General features: G+C 35.0%; 1 protein-coding gene across 2 annotated transcripts; it reads right to left on the bottom strand.

The window, feature by feature from the left end:
- Window positions 1–675: 675 nt before the first annotated feature.
- On the bottom strand, window positions 676–5,407 carry npr-5 (G-protein coupled receptors family 1 profile domain-containing protein). 2 transcript variants are annotated; one of them, NM_001029094.5, is made up of 8 exons: window positions 5,247–5,407; window positions 4,271–4,462; window positions 3,930–4,086; window positions 3,062–3,268; window positions 2,737–2,965; window positions 1,866–2,023; window positions 1,658–1,731; window positions 677–1,060 (listed from the first exon to the last, which is right to left on the bottom strand). In NM_001029094.5, the coding sequence occupies exons 1-8, from the start codon at window positions 5,393–5,395 to the stop codon at window positions 925–927; spliced, it is 1,302 nt and encodes a 433-aa protein (NP_001024265.1). In that variant the 5' UTR covers window positions 5,396–5,407; the 3' UTR covers window positions 677–924. The 2 variants fall into 2 exon arrangements, with proteins under 2 accessions (NP_001024264.1, NP_001024265.1); NM_001029093.5 differs by lacking the exon at window positions 1,658–1,731 and having other exon boundaries at window positions 676–1,060.
- Window positions 5,408–21,637: the final 16,230 nt, after the last annotated feature.

Consider the following 21,637-nt stretch of genomic DNA (forward strand, 5'->3'; position numbering starts at 1 on the left):
AAAAAGTGTTTTTTCTACACTTTTTATAGTCTTGTTATGTTGAAACGTGTAGCAAATTTCTCACAAAATCCACATTTTTAAAAAGTTTGGCAGAAAGAAATTCTATCGTAATTGAAAAAAAATTGCTACGATTTTTTAGTCGAATTTTTAAAAATAATTTTTAAAAAATCTGTTATATTTTTTTCTGAAAGAATTGAAATTCACATATTTTGTTTGGATTTAAAGTTGCGTTTTTACAGCCAATAATGGTACGGTAGGAGCAATACAGTACGTTTTTTTAAAATAAGTATTTTTCGTGAAGATAAATTTCTCGGATAAAAATGAAAGAAATTTAAAATTTTTAGTAAATTAGTAGATAATTGTTTTCATGATATTTGATCTCTCAAAGGAAATTCCCGGAAAATGATACTCTGCGTTTAAATTGTTGTTTTTGTATTTATATTTTTTTGAATTTGTTTAGTAATGCAAAAAACTTATTTTTGTTTTTGTTACATCTGCCGGGTTCCTCTATTTAGCTGTTTGGTGATCTGATGAATACCGGAACTCGGTTAGTGTCGAGTGCTGCTAAAATTGTGATTCAGGACTCTTATCACCCCTACATTTTCGTAGACACAGAAATATTTGCCTCTTGCTCGGTGTGCATTTTCAAGACGTTTCCCTGTTGTATAATCCCATTTTTCTTTGCGTGCATCTTTATTAGGTGACGCTATTTTGACACAAAAAAAAACAAGAAAAGAAAACAAAGAAAATACAAAAAAGGCAATTAGATTTTTGTGGGGTTGCTGTCTTAGGAGGAGAAAAAGCGGAGCGAACTGGACCCGGATTAATCGCACGTTTCGTTATGCAAAAAATGAACAGAAAATAAAGATAATGGAATTTTTCGAGAGACGGGCAAGATGAACACAGGGGAGTAACGTATAGAATTTACAGCATCTCGCGGGTAGTACTCGTCGAGCCATTAGAAAGAGTTGCCTGCACATCTGTCCGAATGAGTAGAGGTCGGGAGGAGGTCGTGTAGCTGGATCCCTCGCAATCCAGAACCACCTGCTTTTTTCGAACCCTGCAAAATACAATTTTCAAAGATATGAAGGTATTTAGTGAAGCGGCGGACACCCCCCCCCCCCCGGGTTTGCTGTAGGATTAGCAAAACCCAGAAAATGTCGGTTGCGGCGGAAGTAGACTATGTGGTTCATGCAAATCGAGTCTCGAAATTACGCTCAACTAACTGATATCATGGCGCACTAATTTGTTCGGTAGAGCGCACTTGCATTATCGGATTGAAAAAAGCGCATTTAAACGGGAAAATCAACATTTTTTCTGTTTGTTAGCTATAAATTTGTATGGCTCGCTTTTCTCTGTTATTTAGAGCATTTAATAAATTCAAAAACTCAAAACTTGCAAATTTAACGGCGATTGGTCCAGCCTCTGCCAACTAGAATTAAACCCGAAAAAATTTCCAAAAAATTTCCAAAGTCCACGAGTAGTACACGACCCATGACGGCACTGCGCGGCAGACGCGCCCCATCGCAAAGAGGAGATGTGTACCCCATATCAAGCTTGAACAACGTACAAAAGACCAGGAAACAGAATTTTTTCGAGAAAAGTCAAGCAGTTAGAGGATTAGAGAGTTTTTTAAAAGTTAGAAGAGAACCTGTACCTGTCAATATTGTTTCTCCGAAACGTTGACCGCCGAATCGAGTTACTCACTCTACTGGCAAACGAGGACACAATCTGAAAACAAAAGGCGGCTCAGAGGAAGAGAGGGGGGACACAAAGGAAGCAGTGGAAAACGGGAAGAACACCAGGAGCACACGGCTAGGAGCAAACTTTATACAAGGGGACTTGAAGAAGTTTACAATACTCACCTCTGTTGAGTTGAGTATTTTTGACAGTCCGGAACGTTTTTGTTTTCGTGTCAGCCAAAAGAATAGCAGAGGGTTCCAGACGACTAAGGACATGGCTATGACGTGAGCATTTATTGCCCAGAAGAACGGCTGACGTTTTAGCCATTCGGGCTCTTTTTCTGAAAATTTTGGTTTCAATGTGTAGTGATTTTGAACATAAGTTTCGAAAACTACGGCAAATATTTTTTCGAACATTTTAATCGCTCACACTAGGAATTACAGCAGGAATTCTACATAGACCTACCACAGGCAGAAGCTTTTTATGTAGGCTTCCTTTTCGTAACATTACACCGACTTGGATTGAGCAGCATAAATTTTCACCAAATTATAAACTAACCACATTTTGCTCATTTTTACAAACTATACATTTTGACCTTTTTCAATTTAAGAGCCCATGTTACGACTAATTGAACGTGCTGTGCTGAGAAGAGATTTCGTTTTTCAGACCAAAAATGGCCCAAAATTACCAAATTTTGTAGTGAGGCGTTTTGAAAATTTCTCAAAAAAAAAGTTTGGGCGATTATTTTTGGAAAAAATGGCTCATTTTCAGCGAAGGTGTAAATTTTTACCAATTTTTACAAATTTCGGAATTTTTGAGACATTTCGAGTTGAGCTAAACAACTTTTCAAACTTTTTTTAAAAATTTATATATAATTTTTGGTCATTTTAGTAATAGTTTTCAGTCATTTGGGCCGTATTCAACCTTTAATAAGTTAATTTTAATATAAGACAGTCAAAAACAAAATTGAGCAGAAAATGTTGTCAATTATAGTTAGCGTTTTCAAAACAGTTGACTACGATTTTTTTTTCCAAAAAACAAATAAAAACTCACTAAAATCTTTGACCAAATTGAGTAATGTTAAAGGCAACCAACACCCGATAAATGTGACAACCATTGCAATTAGAATATAATTCACTTTCTTCTTTCGTGACGTCGCATCACTTCTCTGCTTTTGTGTCAGTGATTGACAGAATTGAGCATTTTGGATGATCATGTCTTTTGACACTTTTTGCAAGATTTTGAAGTAGCAATACGTGATCACTGCCATCGGCACGACGAACTGCAAATTTGGACGTATGTAGGAAAATTTCAAAAGTTTTAAAAATTTAGGTTTGCAAAATTTTTATGGTTGTTAGGTCAGCGTGTTTTTGCTCACCTGTAACAACATAACCGTAGTTCCGTAAATCTTTCGACTATTTTCGCTCTGCCAATTCGCCTCGTCGCAAAAGTGCCCGCAGTATGGAGTTTCTCCGGGCTGAACGTAAAAGCTTCCATCGACGTGCTCGAAAGACATAAGATACGGTAGATTTATCAGTGTTGAGACTATCCAGATAAGAAATGTTATTGCCAACGCTTGACGAATCTGGAAAGAAAATGAAATTCGAAAATGGTTTTTTTTTTTAATTTTAAAAATGAGTTTTAACCGGAAAAATTTAAAACTATCCAGAATTTCCTAGATTTTTTGGACAAATCCAAAAACTTCAAGATTAGAAAATTTAAACAAAAACCTCTTGGACATTCCTGAAATGTTAACAGCCTTCCAAAAAATTTAAGAAGCTTCAAGAAATTTCTAAAACATTCAAAAAAATTACAGAACCTGTCAGAAAATTCTAAAACCTTGTAGAAAATTATAAAACATCCCAGAAAACTCAAGGAATTTCTAGAAAATTATGGGAATCTCAAAAAAAAATTTAATGTCCAGAAATTTTTAAAGCGTTGCAGAAAACTCAAAAAATTCTGAAAGCTTCCCGATAATTCTAAAACAATAAAAAATGTATAACCTTTCCAAAAAAAAAGTCTGAAGTAGTACAGAAATTTCTAGAACACTTCAGAAAAAATTCTCGAGTCTTCCAGAAAGATTTGAAAACTTGCAGAAAATTCAAGGAATTTTAGAAAAATTCAATAATATCCAAAAAAAATTTAAAAACTACAATAAAATTCCAGAACTATCCAGAAATTTCTAGCTCATTTCAGAATATTCATGAAGCTTCAGAAATATCTAGCACATTTCGAAAAAAACTTACAGAAACTGGTTGTTTGGTGGGATCGTTGATATGCAGAAATTTATCTAAGGAGATTGCAGTGAGGCTCCAACTCGTCACAAACACCGAACACGAATTTGACAAAGGAACTAAATGGCACATCACTGACCCGAATGCCCAGTCTTTGGTCATCGCGTACCTGGAAAATGGGAATTTTTTGAAAGAAAAAATTCATAACATATTCTACAGGAGATATTCACCTAAAAAAACTTGCTCAAAAATTTTAACAATTTTTTTTGAAAATTACTCAATTTTCATTGCAGTAAAAGTTTAGGTTATAAAAATTAAACAATTTCCCTCAAAATTTTCACAAAAATCCATACCATGGTGTGACTGGAATCGCTGTGAACACCAATATCAAATCGGTGAAGATCAAGTTGAGCAGAAATACGTTGCGAGCCGATTGGAGCCGCTTGTTTCTCGCCACCGCCCATAGTACGCCGCCGTTTCCAAAAATGCCTAATACAAACAGGAACCCGTAGAGGAATGTGAAGATTGATCGGATGTAAAAGTCTCTGCAAAAATTTGATTTTTTGAGTGTAGGGGAGGAGAGGGTAGGACTTTGAGTATGGCCGGCACGTGAGACAAAAAAATGACGTCATACAAACCGTAAGGTGTCGGGTGCTACACGTGGCAGAAAAAGTTACGCCAATCATGCCCGCGAGGTGTCTACCGCTACTTGTCAAAGGAAGTGACCACACAGTGCGGCAGACATCTCTCGGTCATGTTCCACGTCACTTTCTTACAGCTTTAGTGTGACAGAGGAGGGACGTCGTTCATTACAGTAATATGTCGGCTGCTAAATCTAGAAGAGCAACGACGTTAGACATACCCTTGAAATGTCGGCTGCTAAGTTATCTAAGGTATTCAAACTTTCTCTTTTTGTTTCCCTGCGATCGCCAGTTTAATGTCCCCATTTAATTTTCATGGATGCTTCCAGCTCAAGAACATTTGAAAAAAATGTCAAGAGCACACAGCTGTCGGATGTCACAACAACTGTATCATCTATCTCTCTCCACCCTAGTTCTCAACAACTTTTCTCACACTGATAATGATAACAAAAATTTGCCAATTGATTTTTCTCCAAGGAAAATGAGAAAGAGAGCACTTTTCCATGTCACTCGTCAGCCACATGTCAAAAGTTGAAATGTTTGAGGACAAGTCTCTCGAGCGGTTTTGGGTGAAAAAGATGAGATCGTTGAACTATGACGGAAATTGTGATTTTTGTGGTGAGAAAAGTTGACAGGTTTTTTTGGAAATTATAAGTTAGAAAATCCATCCAGGATACCCAAAACTTACACAGTAATATCATCGATGCCTTGTGCCGCAATCGCCTCAGCGATCTGAATGCACGAGCCATTGTTCGAATGACTTGTGATAACGTTGCTGATGGTGGAGGGAGTCGTTGTGGTTGAAATGGTCGAAATGGTGGCCGCCGAACTAACCATGCATCGAAGGTTCTGGAATTGAAAATTTGATATTAAAGAGAGAATCTTTCAGAGGGGTAATATAATCGATAAAAGGATTTGAAAAAAAAAATTCAAAAAAGTCAAAATCACATAAAAACGTTTTGAAGAAAATTACATGCATAAAATCCATAAAATAAAAATATCGTTGAAAATTTTAGAGTTTTTAAATTTTTTAAATTCGAAAATCGAAAAATGTTTTTTTCTAAAATGGGAAAATCGAAAAGCGTGTTCTGGAAATTAATCATAAAATCCAATTTTCTATCAAATTTCAGTCGATGAAAAAAAAAAGGAAATTTCTTCTAAAAAAAAGAAAAATGGTAAAAATTTTGAGCTATTGTTCGGGAAGTAAAATTTTTATATTTTTAGATTCTTTTTTTTAGATTTTCAAAAAAAAAATCAAATTTTACATAAATTGTTATGTTAATGAAGTTAAATAAATCAATCTCGAAACCCGCTTTAAAATGTGCCAGGTAGTTCAAAAAACAAAGAATAATCTCCATAATTTTAGGACTAAACAAAAAACCTTTAAAAAATCAAAAAAATTATCTAAATGTCTCAGTCTTCCCAGTAAATCCTTGGTTTTTGACCTATGGGCTTCCAACAAAAAGTGTAAAAATAAATTATTATATGTACGTCACACAAAAAAAATTTGACAAAGATAACAAAGAGATTAAATAAAGAAAAGCTCTCCCTTGACCGATCACCAGTCCATTTTTGACCTATTAAAAAACATCAATTATTTAAAATTTAAGCTTGAAAAAAGTCACATGGCTCCTAGGAATAAAGCTAGCTTCTAACAATTCACCCAAAATTTGGAGGTATTCAGCGTGATAAGGTGGATAAAGTGTGACTAATGTTTGGTTCAATGGCAATTTGATGAATGAAATATGTAAAAGGGGGTCACAGGAAACTCGCATCATTATTATATGACTACCAATTTTTGACTACCAATTTTTCTTGGGCCTAACTTTTCAGGTAAGCATCAGGCAATTGGGCTTGCCTGAGGCGCCTTCCCTGCCTACCACAATTATAGGCTTTGTTTTAATAACAAATTTGTAAGTTTAAAGTAAAGTTCAAAAATGATAGTTTAGTTTTAAAACATTTTTTCGAATGCCAAAAAAATTCCAATTCCATTTAAGTGACGGGGTTTTTTCGAGGTATTTTTAGAACATTTACTAATGAAACAACAAAATTTTATAAAGTATTGGAGTCTAAAATTCTGCAAATGATATGATAAGATTATCAGAGCACACTTTTGGCTTTTAGAGCAAAAAAAGATGGAGAAGAAAGGAGAGAGAGAAATAAGGTTCAACAAGATTAGAGCAATTGGACGGAGATAGGGCGGAGATGCGATAATCTTTGACGTTTTTACGGCGAGTGGAGATGGAGAAGGAGGATTCTTAAAAACTGCGTGAGCCGGCAGTATGTCTAGTGAAATTTGAGAACACTACGAGAAGACTATCACCTGGTGTGGGAATTTGAAGGTAGGCAGGTAGTTTAGAAGGTTTTTATGGGTGAGCTCAATGGGGGGGGGGTGTTGAGTTTGAGGAGCAAGAATAACGATATAAGAAGAAGCAGTGAGATGGGAATTTTTTAGAAAAGTTTCAGGTAGACAGGCGCGTGTTTTAAATGTGCCTACCTACCAGTGTTGTGCGGTTAAAAAATTATATGAAAATTTTTACAGTGGTAAATTTCAACTTTTTGAATCCAAAAATTATGAAGAAATAAAAAATAATAATGATTTTTGCTTAAAAAAAACTTTTTAAAACTTTGAATAGAGCCTGAAAGTTACCGTTTCCCGTTAATCATTTATGGAAAAATTCCAGGTTACTTTAGTAGTGTTTACCATATGTGTATTCAAAAGATGTTTCAATTTTTAAAGGGAAATTGGAACATCGAAAAAAAATGTTTAGAGAATTAACCATATAATTTGTTTAACCCAATTTTGTTAACATATAAAATTTTTTTTTTCTAAATTTAAATTCTGTAGAAGAATTTACATTTAAAAAATTCCAAAAATAAACTCCACCCCTTTCTTGGTTGAAACTGTTTTTTTTTCATCGAAATTGGAAATTGTGAAGTTTAAGTGAAAAACTATCTTCAAAACTACGTGAGTTTATTGTTTTGTCTAAAATGTGAAAAATAATAGTCTGTTTTACAGAAAATTCGGCTTGTAAAAACAGAAATTTAATCTGATAGACATGGACTTATAGTGTTAGACAAATTTCAATCTATAACACAAAACAACTAGTCATGTTTGTTAAAATCCGAAATTTGTTCAGCGAAAGGCTTTATATAAATATTTTTCGGTATCTTGTGCACTAAAAACGGATGTTCTCGAACAAAAAAAATATGCACAAAAGGAGATAATCCCCTAATTATCAGTCAGCCGAAAAGACACCTTTCCTGACGTTTTGTAGTCTTGTTAGAAATATAATCAGAACGTCATAATGTCATTTGATAATCAGAATGACGGAATAAAATCAGACGGACTGCAACGAAAATTGACAACACTTTTTGCTCATTTTTCTAAAAATAAAAAAAATAATAAATAATAATAAAAATATTTAATATCTAAAAACCGCTAAAACGTGTTTTATTTATTTCCAAAAATGACCGATGAAAGCTAGGTAATAGCCTCCTTTTTTATTGTAAATAGATACAATTTGCATAATTTTTGAACACTTTTTTTTGATGATGTTGTTCATGAGCGGTTCATTATTTCCCAAAGAGCAGAAAAAAAATTTGCTCAGATTCCGGAGAAATCAGTCTGGAAAAACAGTGCGGTTTTAATTTTGAACTGAAAATTTTTTAAATATAAATTCTTAAAAATTTCCAAAGCTCGTCTAGAAATTTTTTTGTGTTATAATATTTGTTAAATTTTGAAAACAAATTTAATGAGTTCTAATAAATTCTGAATATTCTGAAAATTTGCAGAAAAATGAATTAATGCAAGTTTGACACAAAAATTACAAAATTGATAAGATAATGGCATTCAATTTAAAATTGAAGAACATATTTTAATGGTTTTTTTTTTAATATAACTAACTGTAAAATTCCTGATAATTTTGGGACTGAGAAAAATCGAGACTAACATTTCAGAAAAAAAAATCCAAAGCACAAAAAGTAGCAAGTTTTTCGTTTAAAAATGACAAGAATCACGGGGCCGTGCAGAGCAGGAGCAAAACATCATGAAACACGTTTCTCACCGCGGATTTCAAATTTGTGCTCTGAGCATGGCTTCAGGGGAGCTCCAGGAGCATCAAGGGAAGGAGCCAACTGTCGTAGGTTGCCTGCGTCTAGCACTCTCTCGCACTCCTGGACCCCAATTTTCGACTTTTTGATAGAAGTGGGAAAAGAGAGAAGATAAAGAGAAAGAAGGGGGAAGATGGACAAAAAAATGAATGGGCACAAAAAAAGTGGGAAAGAATCAAGGTTCACCTCAAGAGCATCAGGAAAAAAGAGCACGAACTCTTAAGCTGAGGAAGTGTACTTGAAAGAGCTCGGAAATTATGAAAATTTCATTTTTAGATGGAAGTTTCACTTGAAAAGTTCTTAATTTTGAATCCAAGACACGTTGACCAATCAGAAATGCGCGGGGGTGGTGCCAACGGCGCTGATCGGTTAGAGTAACCTATTATGCAACGCTGATTGTATACAAAATTTAGTTTAGCAAATCACAAAAACCTGTTTCACACATTGGAATTGTGCCGCGCTGACCAATCAGCAATGATGGGTGGATCCAACGTTGCTGATTGGCCAATGTCGCTGATTGGCTTGTCCGGCGCGGATGCGTGACGCGCTGACCAATCAGCGACGCGCAATGGGCGGAGCCAACGTTGCTGATTGACTAGAGTTTTTGAATTGATTTTGCCGGAAATTTAAAAAAACGATTTTAAAACTTAAAGCTGAAATTTACGAAAAAAAATCACCTCTGAAAATAAGACATTAAAGATTGTAACCGAACACCAAGGATATTTTGTGTGTGTGTGGGCAGTGCTCAGCACAGGCTCGGTACTGAACCTGGATTATTTTACAAGAACGCCTTGTTGACTATGGTTATCCAAGACAGGTGGCAATTGCATTGTTTTTATGCAAAGAATTAAGGAGTCTGGAACAGAGAACTGAGAAGTAAAAATTGGCTGTAACCTTTGGCTGCGTGCCTACGTGCCTGCCTACCGCCTATAAAATTTAACACACAAAAATCACGGAACGCATGTTCTCTGTTGTTACTTTGCATACTCAATTCAAAAAAATAAGAAAAAAACAACAGGAAAAGGACAATTTTATTTTAAGAGAGAGGGAGACAATTTTTGTTTTTCGTATATCTAAAATATGTTAACCTAATTTTAACAAGAAAAAGCTGTTCACGTTGTATTTGATTTGAATAACTGATTTTTTGTATACCTGGAAGGCCCTATAAGCTGTCAGAGATTTTTTTTTGGGAACGGAATTTGTTGAAAAGTGGCTCTGCGAAAAGCTTATACAGATCTCCGGAAAATCTGACACCGGAATTGTCAACACGTTTTTCTCAAAAATTGTTCCCATTTTACATTAGAATGCATACCTACCGCCTGAACTAGGAGTTTGATGTGTGTACCGTGCGAAAATAAGCGCCCGAAATTTTTCTGACTGGTTTTTCTACATTTGCAAAATTGTTATTCAAACTCTCCAAATAAGCTCAGCTCATAGATTGACTTTTTTTAATTCAAACTAAAATGATCTACCACATTAAAAAATCTGTCTGCTTAAATGTTTAATTTACATATATTCCAAATCTGATCTTCAACAACTGACCTGATCATCCAAAAGGATACGAGTCACTATTTTGTAGCCACAAAATTTGTATTAAAAATTCCAAAAATCTTTGCATATGTTTTTGAGACGTACATACCAGCACCACGATATCTTCAATAACTGAGCAAAAATCAAAATTATTCATCGGTGGATTTTTGACCTCCCATTTTGAACAGAAACTAACTAGTTGGCCAAAAAAAAGGTGAGCAGATCGTTAAAAATTGAGACATCAAAAGTCGTCTAGGCATGCAAATTTTGCAGAAAAAGTAAGATTTTCTGAAATTTCGATCTGGAATGTCAGTTGTGAATGGAAAAAATTTTGCAGGAAGCTCAAATTATTATTTTTTTTTAAATTAATTTTTGGGAAATTAATTTTTTTTTAAATAAAACATTTATTTGAAACATTCAAATTTTATTCATCAACATTTATTTCGCGACACTCAAATTATAATTCTTGAAAAAAATTATGGAAAATTTTTAAAGCTTTTTTTAAAGAAAAAATAGTGGAAAATCATTTAATCAATTTGTGGTGGGAATTTCAAAAATCAAATTTAAATTTAAAAATTGAAAATTAAAATTTTGAACTTAAATTAAAGTTTTGATTTGCAGAAAAAAAATTGTCTGGAAATCAATAAATCTTAAAATTCAAGTTTTTCTAAAACCCTATGCAAGTTTTCTTTTTTGTTCAATTCTGAAAAAAAATCTCAAAACCTCAAAGACCAGCAGACCTGCATGTCTATATCTAGAGCCACAAAAGTAGGATGCAAAGAAAAAATGAAATGACAAGTATAAAAAGAGACAAGAAGTACATCATCAAGCAATATGTGGAGAAGATAAGATTCATGTTTAGTGAATGTGCCACATGACCACACACACACCTTAGTCCCCGCCCGATTTCAAGTGCTTTTCAAGTTGTGTTGCTCGGCGGGCCAGCGGTCGTACTAGTACTATTTTTTGTGTCTCTGATAAACAACGTGTTGGGAGAATAAGACAAAAAAAATCTAAGTGCTTGTTCAAGATTTTTAGAATGAATACTGTGCCAATGGGAAAATGTTTTTAAAATCATGAAGTTTAGGAAAATTTCAGGTTTTCGAGGGTTTAATGATGCCCACTATCGCCCAATTATTGCCTTACATTTAAGGTTTTGAAAATATAAGTTTAATTAACTTTGAAAATTTTCTTTTAAAACTTTTGGTCGAGCTCACGAATTTCCTAGAATATTCTGAAAAATCTTAAAAATTAGAAGCTTCTGAAATATAATGGAGTGTACTGGAATAATATTGAAAAATTGGGAAACTCTTAGCGACTATGCTAATATTTCTGAAACGTTCTGGAAAGTAAAATGGACTTCTTGTTAGAGAAATGCTTCAGCAGTTCTAGAAATGATTTTAAATGTTAGGAAAAATTCGGGAACTTTCTAGAAACTTGGAAACTTTATTGAAAATTTCAACAATTTTTGGGAACATCTGGAAACCAAAATTTTTCGAGATTTCCCATAAGTTTTCTAGAGAATTTCTAGAAAAAAAATCATGAATAATGAGACTTTGAAAGGCTAGAAGTTTTAAAAAATTTCTGGAAAAAAAATTTTGGAAACTTCTAAAAACTTTATGGAAAATTCTAGGTTATAGGAAAAAGTTCAAATTTCAAGTAGGTTAACAAAAAATAAAATCTGGAACAGTTTGAAGCTGAAATTGGTGGCTGGAGCACTGGATGAATCTGAAAAAATAATATTTAATTTTAATGTGAAATTGAAATGCAAGAAAAAAACTACAGGGAGTTTTAAAAATATTTTAGTTAAAGAGAAAATTAATCAGAATATAAATATGTGAATGTGAACGGGGTGAAAAAGTTTAAAAATTTTTCTCGAAAAAATCCAAAAATCTTCAAAACTATTATTCGCATTCTAGTCACTCTCACGATCGAAACAAAACCTGGAAAATTTTTAGACAATTGAGATTTTAAAACAAGGAAAAATTAGAACACTTTGCCGCCAGAAACAATGGCTAAAACATTTTTCAGAAAACATCCGCCAAACTACACACACAATATTTCCAGTCAACAAGCTTTTTTTGTAAGCCAATTACATATTTCATTCAAAGCAAATAATGCCAGAATTTTTCAGACCGGAAACTGCATTCAATAGGTGGGTGGAGGATATGATATCCGTCTAAATTTCCTACACACAGGAAAAAACTGAAACCGGAACATTGAGAGAGAAAAATGCGAAAAACATGATCGTATTCCTTTATCGTTTTATATTCATTTCCTAACTAACTTTCTCCCATTTTTTGTGGACGTGTCAAATATTTCATGTGCCGGGAATGTGTGTGTGGTCATGCATACAGAATTTTGATGAAGAGCGTAATGATGAAGATGAGGCATGGTTGGAGTTCAAAAACTAGTTTTTATAAGGAAAAAGATGCTTATTAAGGTTTGAGGAACATTTTTGCTCTAGATCAAAGGCTCAAATTTCAGGGGACTTCAAGATTAAAAATATCACTGAAAACTTTAAAATATTATTCTATACGGCGGGAAGTTTAAATTTTAACCTCAACAATGTTGAAAAAGAAAACTACAAAGTTCAGTCATCAGAAAATTTAAACAAATAACTCTAATTTGAAAAATGTTTGACACGTGTTGGCAGTAAATTAAAATATCAAAATTCAAAAAGAAAGTTGTAGAATTCACATTTGAATTCTTCGAAACAGTTAGATGGAAATAATTTGAAATTGTAGTTTTTCGAGGAAAAAAGTTTGTGCGATGGGCCCAGTGAGACATTATGGACTGTTCTTTCAAAAAACTGGAGCAATTGCCAGCTGCCGCTAACGTACCAACTTTACTGACTACACTACTGGTATGAACAGCCTTATTAGCATTATTGATTAGACATTTATGCCCACAATGTCAGCGTCATATTGTTTAAAGGTGATCTTTCTTTTTTCTCTCAATTTTTGTTTTAATTAGTTATTTTATGTGAAAGGTTGCATTTGTTTGAACCGGAAAATTTTAAAGGCGGAGTAGCGCCAGTGGTGATTTTGTCTAAATGCACTCAAAATGATCCAAAACAATCGAATATCATAATAAAACACTTCAAAAAAATTTAGATTATTCATAATTTCCGGTCAAAGTTTTGGCAAAGTGCCAAAATTATGAAAATATGAGCTTTTGAGGAAATTTAAAGAAATGTCGTATGTTTCGACCCCTACAATGTTTTAATACAAAATATTTAAACAAAATTAAAACATGAAAAATGTCGAAAAAAAATTTTTTTTTGGTCGACTTCCAAAATTATGAGTGGCAAAAACTGAGTGCCACTTTATGACAGTAAATAAAAAATTTTCAAAAATTTTTTGAACGGTTTTATCATGATATTTGGTCATTTTGGGACCAAAGGAGTGGTTTTTAACAATTTCCCCACTGGCGCTACTCCACCTTTAATTCGTCTACTTTTTGTAATATCTATGTATTTACCGTTTTCTATCACATCAGGTCAATTTGAGAAGAATAGGAAAAATTAAGATGACCGTTCCATGTTTTTTATAATTTCAGCTTGTTTGTTATAAAAATTTTGTTATTAAAATTAGGGTCGTTAAAACGCCTACCTTCCTGACCAGGAGGCGACCTCCGCCTGCCTGCCGCTTTGCCGTGAATTTGTTTTTTTCATCTCTTCATTTGATTGTCAACAAAATGATATAAATGGGAAATTTGAAAAGTCACCTCAAAATGCAGAAAAGAGGCGAAAGGCCAGCTTTTCGGCGGGCATATTTCAGGCAGGCGTCAGGCCCCGAAACCGCGCCAAACGTTTAGAAACTATCTCAAAAATGGAGCATAATGAGCACTTCACCAAAACAAAAAGTGCTCATCGAGATAAGGGATGAAAAGACAAAGAGTACGTACGTACGTAAACCAAAATATCAGTTTTCTTTCCTCCTATTGTTTCTCGGCGATTCATTTATTCACAGGAACGAAAACGAGCCCATTTCCTCCAAAAACATTGAAAAACGAAGAAGACTCGACTTTAGAAAGAGAAGATGGGATAATTTGTTTGCCTTTTTACCTCGGAGAAGCACCAAACAAAAATGAATGTGAGTCAGACGAAAACGGAGAAAAGTAAAACGTACAAAAAAACCGAATGGAGGTAAGAATGTCTAATGGAATTACTAATTTGCCCTGATTGAAGCAACCAAACGGACGTTTTGAAAAGTCAAAAGACGTTTTTGGTGCAGCATCCAAAGAAACAGTGATCAAAAATCGAAAGCGTGGGGACAGACTTTGTGGAAATAAAAATACGCGCCTAGGTATGGCCATACTAGTTTTTAGTAATTTTTTTAGTTAAAAAATTACAATTTTGCCGTAGAATATTCTGGAAAATTCGACCCATTTCTGGAGGCTTCTGAAAAATTCTAGAACTTTTTGAATTGTCCAAAAGTGTTGTGGAGAAGTCGGAAATTCTAGAAATTTTTCAATAATTCTGGAACGTTTTGAAAAATTCGAGAAAAAAATCGAGAGCATTCTGGACCTTTTTGTATTTTTGACATTTTAATTTTTGACACTTTGAAACATTTTTTATGTCTAGGGCACCTTATGGGAAATTTCTTTGGTTTTTAAAAATTTCTGAAAAATGCCTAGTATCTTTTTGAATTTTTCAACTTCTGAAACCTTCTGTAACATTTATAAAAATTGTATAAATTATTGGAAACTTACGGAGCATTTAAAAAATTTTGTAAATTTTTGAAAAACAAAATTGAAAATTTCTGGAAACTCTGCCCTGATATCAGTTAGGCTATACGTTGGCAGGTAAAAAGTATCAAAGATTCGTAACAACAAATATCAGAAAACAACGAAAAATCAAAAATCCTTGTCTGAACACATTGTTAAGGCGAAGGTGGGCCGCCGTCAAACCCTTCAAAACAAGATGTGACGCATTAAGTGATCTAATAATATATTAGCAATCATAAATTAGATACCAAGGAACGACCGTTAACCACCGTGCTCGCAGAGCACACACACGCAAAGTAGTAATTATAATTTGTGAATCGAAAGACCCAGGCTTATTTGAGCAAGTACCGGGAAGTTTCTTTTTTAATAAATGAGTGAAATATTGAGGAAAAAGAAAAATTCTGAAACTTTCGGGAACTTCCTGCCTAGTTTCTAGAGCCTAGTGCTTGAGCTCTCAAGTTTAGAAAAAAACATGATTTGTGAATCTGGTGAAGAAAGGATCGAAAGGTTCGTGTGAAAATCTCGAGTTTTGATGATTTTTCACACAATTTGACAAAAAATATGAATCATAATTAGTGTGAGCTATTCGCGTGAGATTTTGCCCTAAACTACTCCAAAATGCTTATTTACTATTAGCAGTGAAAGTGGTATAAATTGAATTTGTAAAAAAAGAAATTTCAACTAGACTCTGAAAATGTCTCGAAAAGAAAGCAACAACAGAAACAAAAAAGTAAGTATAATGTCTAGAAGCAAACTACAATCATCTAGAGGGATAGATCTAAATATGGAAATATAGGACATGACGTAGGGTGAATTAGAATATGTGTTTGTTACCGGTGACTTTTTCCGGTTACGTTTGTACATTTTTCTGAAAAAAAAACAAGTTCTGTAAGAAGCGCAACGCAATAGGCAACGCATGCTAATCGCAAATGTTTTAAGGAACATTGAATTTTTATTCAAATAACTGTACATTAATTTTTCAAAAGCTGAACAATTCATAATTCAAAAACACTAAACCAATCAACAAAGTCGGAGAAAAAGTAGCACACATTGAAGAGCAAATTCCCACACGGAATCAAAAATTCTATCACTTCATCTTCTTCAATTTATTCCACCGCCGCCACCTCTCTTCAAATCTTATTAGAATATTTTTCTGGTCGGGGACTCCACTGAGTTTTGGACAACGAAATCATATATTTCTCAGAGGAATTATGTGTATTGGGCCAAGAAACAACTACAAAAAATGTCCAAATAGATCCCAGATTCCGGGCCCGCACAACTCCCCCACTCTATCGCCAAAATGTGGTGTTTTGATTATTTGAACTTGGAATTAATTCGTTTGTTCAAAAAAAATAAATTGGGAAAACAAAAAAATCACCACCAAAAATATTCATTCTCTCTCCCAAACTTTAAATGTCATACGCATAAATAAGCGGGCTAAATATAATTTTGTTGTTGTTGCTGTTTGGGGACAATTTCTAATGTGTGTCAGTTGTGTGTTCATTTCTTTAAGAAATAAAAATGGTCATTGACTAAAAAGAAATAAGAAGATATATATTTGCAAATAGTGAATTAGTCATCATAAATGGCGGGATGAATGGCTCCAGATGATAGAGGAGCTGAGCACAAGGAGAAGAAATGGGGAAGAGAGGAAATTCGGATTAAATGGAGAGCTAAAGAACGGTGAAATGAGCACGTTGTGTTGGAATGAGCACGAGTGAATCGAGAATTTTATGTGTAGAGGGAATTTTGATATAAGGGAAGATTATCATTAAATTTTGAGGGCGCCGTGGTAGATCATACGCTATGTGTCGCGTGTCGCGTAGCATAGAAACCACGTGGTGTCAGGCTATCCCATTACGGTTTGACCTACAAAAAATTGCACATTCTTAACCATGCGAAATCAGTTGAGAAGTCTACGTCTAAATTTTTGCGATTCTCGTAGATCAACTTAGATCAACTGACACTCTGACACCACGTGGAGGGATAGGAAGGCGTAGTTGAAATGAACGTGATGTTGGCGAAAAACAAGCTAAAAAATCAAGTTAATAAATTAGATTGTTTGTGCAAATCATTTAATTTTCCTGCTTATTCACATACTACTCGCCGAAAAATGAGTGAATGAAACTGACTCAACTTTTTGACAAAACACAACAAAAAGTTATTAATAAAATAGAATTCCAGCCGAATTTTAAACCTGATCTTTCAATTTCCGCAACATTTTTCGATTTTCCTTGGCATTACCGGAAATTGCTGGGTTTCCACACCCCAATACAATGACGAGTAAGAACGTAAGTAAAAAAGTAAAGGAAAAGTTGCTCGTCAAATTTGATGCATTGCACATTTTCCGGATAAACATGGTGTTGGTCAATATCGAGAAAGTACACGGAACATAATTCAAATTTCCGGCTTGTCTAGTCCATTGGTAAGAATTCTGAGAGTTGAGAGCATGTTCCATACATCAAAAAAAAACATGTGGCACGATGAGTTTTTATAGGGGCTCTCTGAAAACAACACTGAACATTTTTTCGAAAATAACAAAACTGCGCGGCGTGTTTGCACAGATTTCATAAAGTTTGGCCTAACACCACACAGTTTTATTATTTTCAGTGTAAGCAAACTTAAAGTGCTAGCCAATGCGTCAAAACAGAACAATCGTTAATTTTGCAGTGGCGCCAAGAAAAAGAGGCGGAGCGTCGTTTTACAATTCTGCGGCGCGCCTATGCTACCTGTGAACAACTCGGAAAAGTTGCCAGGCAGACCTAAGGCAACCAAAAAAAAAAGACTGAGGCACAAAGGCATGTAAGCACGTAGCCGGGCAGCAAAGTAGGTAGTCGTGTAGGTAGGCATGCAAGTAGATATCTGTGCCAACATTCTTGCATGCCTACATGTCTACATGCCTATATGCGTACATGTTTACATGCCTTCATTCTTACATTCCTTCTCGCCTGTATGCCTATATGCCTAGTTCAATTTTTACAGAGTCACATAGCAAGGAAAAAATCGATAATTTTGAAATCGTAGAAAATGCAAATTCGCTTCATCGAGCACGGCTCTAGAAGTATGGTTTAACGATCAATGAGCAATATTTCAAATTCAAAATCTGTTGGTCACTGAACTGAAAGCGAATGTTTTTGACACTTTTTTTCTTTTATTAAAAAACATGTGTCTAGATAATAAGTTTATTCTGATCATTTTTGTTTTTCATTTGGACAAGGAAAGTGTTTCGAAGAGTAAACTCGGGGAAAAACAGATACCGGAAAAATAAAAAAGTGCAGACCAGAAATCGACCAGGGAAAAAAGAAAAAAGACGAAAAATGTACCTTGTCACTGACGGCGCAAACCCCCTAAAAATATGTATAACATAATAATCGGAGAGCCCGCGCCGCCGAGCCAAGAAGAAGTAGAAGAAGGAAGAAACCAACTTTGTGACGCAAATTTCTTGGGTTGGAGCCGCTGAGCAAAGACATTGGGGGTGAAACGTGTTCCTTGTTATGGAAATCAGCCGGAAAATTGAATTTTTGGGGAGGGGAGGCTAGGGCGGATTTGATTCACAGGTTTCAGAAAATAAAAATGTTGCCAGCCCACGGTGTTCTGGCCTTTCTCAGTGAATTTTCGCGCTCCATTGACAATCGCCTGCCGGACAACGCGTGGAAAAATGTCGTGTACTCCACACGGGCAAATACATCAATTTTACAACTAAAAGCGAGCCGCGACGCGACACGCAACGCGCCGTAAATCTACACAAAATCTCTCCGACCCAAAATGGCCTAGTTCGGCAAATTCTGCCATTTCGATTTATGAGGGAAGCCAGAATTCCGTGCCTGCCTGCTTGCCTTCTAGGCGTTCCACTCCAGACAGACAAATACTGCCAGACTGTTTGAACCAAGAAATGCAAAAATATATCAGGCAGGCATATATGTCGGTAAAATTTCGATAGGCATGTATGGCAGTTGCAAAGGTTTCAGAAAGTCAATCTTATGCCTGCCTGCCTTCTAGCGGGCGCCAAACACCGGAGCTGGCATCAGAATGCAGAAAATGCGCAGGCAGGCAAGCATTAGGCAGGCATGTAGGCATGCAGGTAGTGTCCCCAAAAAAAACAGTTTTTTTAAAGTTTTTTTGTTGTCGGCTACGTCAACAAAAATTAATCACAGAATTACGTTAAAGTAAAATGGAAAACAAAAAAAATAATCAACGTTAATTTTAGATATTTTCAGATCTTTTAAGTCTAAGGCTTAACTAGTCGCACTTTTCTATAAGAAGATAATTGTCTAGAAATGGCTTTTCGGCGGCTTTAGAAAAGCAAAACAAAAGGTCCATATTTCGTTTCTTTTCTAGATGCACCGGATTTTTTAAAAGAACTTCCTGTTTACGAGCACCGAAAAAAACAGGGCAGCTCTGAACTTTTGACCTTTTCAAAAAATAAGTTAATAGACAAAGATCCGTTTTCTGATTTAATAAAGTAGCCAAGACCTACCACATCTCCTGTTCGAATTCTCAATTTTGGCAACAAGAACTCCTCGAGAAGAGAGTCAAAAGCCGCCAAAAAAACCAAAAAAAAAATCTCAGAAAAAAGGAGACAAGTGTCAAAACGTTTGAGTATGCAAAACGAATAGTGTTACATGAAAACAAAGAAAAAAAATGTTGTGGTCGTGGAATTTTTTCTTTTTTGGGAGCTCCAAACCTCTACCACAAAAAATTTTTATTGGCGGCGGTGGTGGACGAGAGCATCATGTGCTGCTGCTGCTCCCCGGGAAAACTCTCACTTTTCCCCCAAACACCCGCCGAAAATGGTCCCCGGAGACGGCGGCGGGAAACGATGATCGCTCAAAATATGCTGTGCATTTGTGTGTCAAAATGAGAATGAGAGTTGTGCGCCGCTCGGACAAAATTTTCGGATCCATCAGGGGCCCCTGAACTCGGAGATTTTAGATGTTTCTCACCCATACCCTTTAAATTTGAGAATTTTCCAAGGGGGGGGGGGGGTTTTCTGAAGAGAAAAATCTAGGCTTCAATTGTGCTTGGACATTTTTTTGGTACCTTAGGGTTCCTACCTACTTTTCTGCCTACCTACCTGGCTACCTACCTACCTGCTGAACAATTACCTTCCTGCCTGCATGCCTACATATCCTACCTATCTATTTTCCTGCCAACCTATGTCCCTACGTGCCTACTTACCTACTTATCTGCCTACCTGGGTACGTGCAAGAACATGCCTACCTACCTTCACGCCTACCTATCTACTTGCCTACCTAACTGCCTTCTTGCTAAACGTGCTTGGCTAATTGTGGATGGAAAAAAACAACAACGACGTAAAAAGAAAGGTAATTAGAAAATGGATGAAAAAAACTGAAAGATGGTGGGGGGGGGGCTTAGCACAGACATAGCGGGGGGGAGGACAATGACTTGTGAATTCAGAAATTCTAGATGCATTAGTGATGATGATGACCTCATCAGAATGAAAGAAGATGATACAGAAACTCAGAAATCAGAATTTCATAGAAAAGCGTCTGGATTTTTTTTGCGGGGCTCGGGTTACTGTAGGTTATTGCTCGTCAAATATGATGCCAGGATTTTTTTCCAATTTCGCAAAAAAAAATTGGCGTTTTTCGGCTAAATCATTGATTTTCAGGTCAATTTTTAGAGTTTCAGAAAATTTAGAAAAAGATTGGCAGGCATGCAACAGGCGCGCCTATGTACCTACTGACTTCTGTTATTTTTGACCCAAAATACAGGTCATGAAACGAAACGGTTTTGTATAGTTTTTTTTTAAATAAAAATATATTTAATCACTTAAAAAATATGAATAAAACAATAAAATCGAGTTTGAAACTACAGCACTCTTTAAAGGCGCGTACCTGTTTAAATCAAATAAAAATTGAAGTGCTCGCGGCGAGACCCAATAAAAGGGTAAATTTTGGGAACTATAACATTGCAAAAAAGTATGAAACATCTGATCTTTGCCACTTTTCATTTTCAATGAGTTCTGAGAAGAAGAACCATGAAACAGAGAAGAAAAAATTTTGGAGGAGCACACTCTAAAACGGAGCAAAGGCGTCTGGGACAGCGAATCGAAAATGAGCCCATTCGCATTCTGAAGACGTCAAAATGGCATCACCCCGGGCATCGGAATGTGTCTCTCTTTTTTTGCGGTGTTTCTTTTGAAAAACTGATATACACAATAAATATGGGATTTATGAGCGCGGTTTTTATAAAACATGACTATGTTCCAATATATTGTGGGGAATATAAACTAGCATAAGAATTCGTGCAAAACTCGGGAATATACTCGGAAACAAAAAGTTCCGGGAAAAGTGATAATTAGCTCAATCCTCCTTGTTTTCAGGCCAATCTTTGTTCAACGTGCTTTGTTTCCGATAGTTTTATAGATTTTTATTTTATTTGTAGCTATATATATTTTTCAAAGTGTGTTTCATGATAAATTAATTTTATATAAAATTAATTAATTAATTAATCAATATTTCCAAAGTTTTGCGCGTCGTAATAAATGCTTTGTACGCAAAGTACGCAAACACCGATGTGTACCGTATTCTTGTTTATAAATGAAATTAAATAATTTTTCCGCGAAAAAAATTATTTATATTTCGCGTTTTTAAGTTCAATTTTTGCACTTTTCCCATTCAAAAAAATGAAATAAATTTTATTTCTTAAATTCGTATTACTTATCCAATTAAAATATTTTCC

This window comes from Caenorhabditis elegans, chromosome V (genome assembly GCF_000002985.6).
Source record: "Caenorhabditis elegans chromosome V".
Taxonomy (NCBI): domain Eukaryota; kingdom Metazoa; phylum Nematoda; class Chromadorea; order Rhabditida; family Rhabditidae; genus Caenorhabditis; species Caenorhabditis elegans.

Coding starts and splice junctions, on each gene's coding strand:
- npr-5 (NM_001029094.5), bottom strand. CDS start 5,395: ATGGTTAGTTCGGCGGCCACCATTTCGACCATTTCAACCACAACGACT. Junction 2,966..3,061: donor CTACGGTTATGTTGTTACAG/GTGAGCAAAAAC, acceptor CCAAATTTGCAG/TTCGTCGTGCCGATGGCAGT. Junction 1,732..1,865: donor AAATACTCAACTCAACAGAG/GTGAGTATTGTA, acceptor TTTTGTTTTCAG/ATTGTGTCCTCGTTTGCCAG.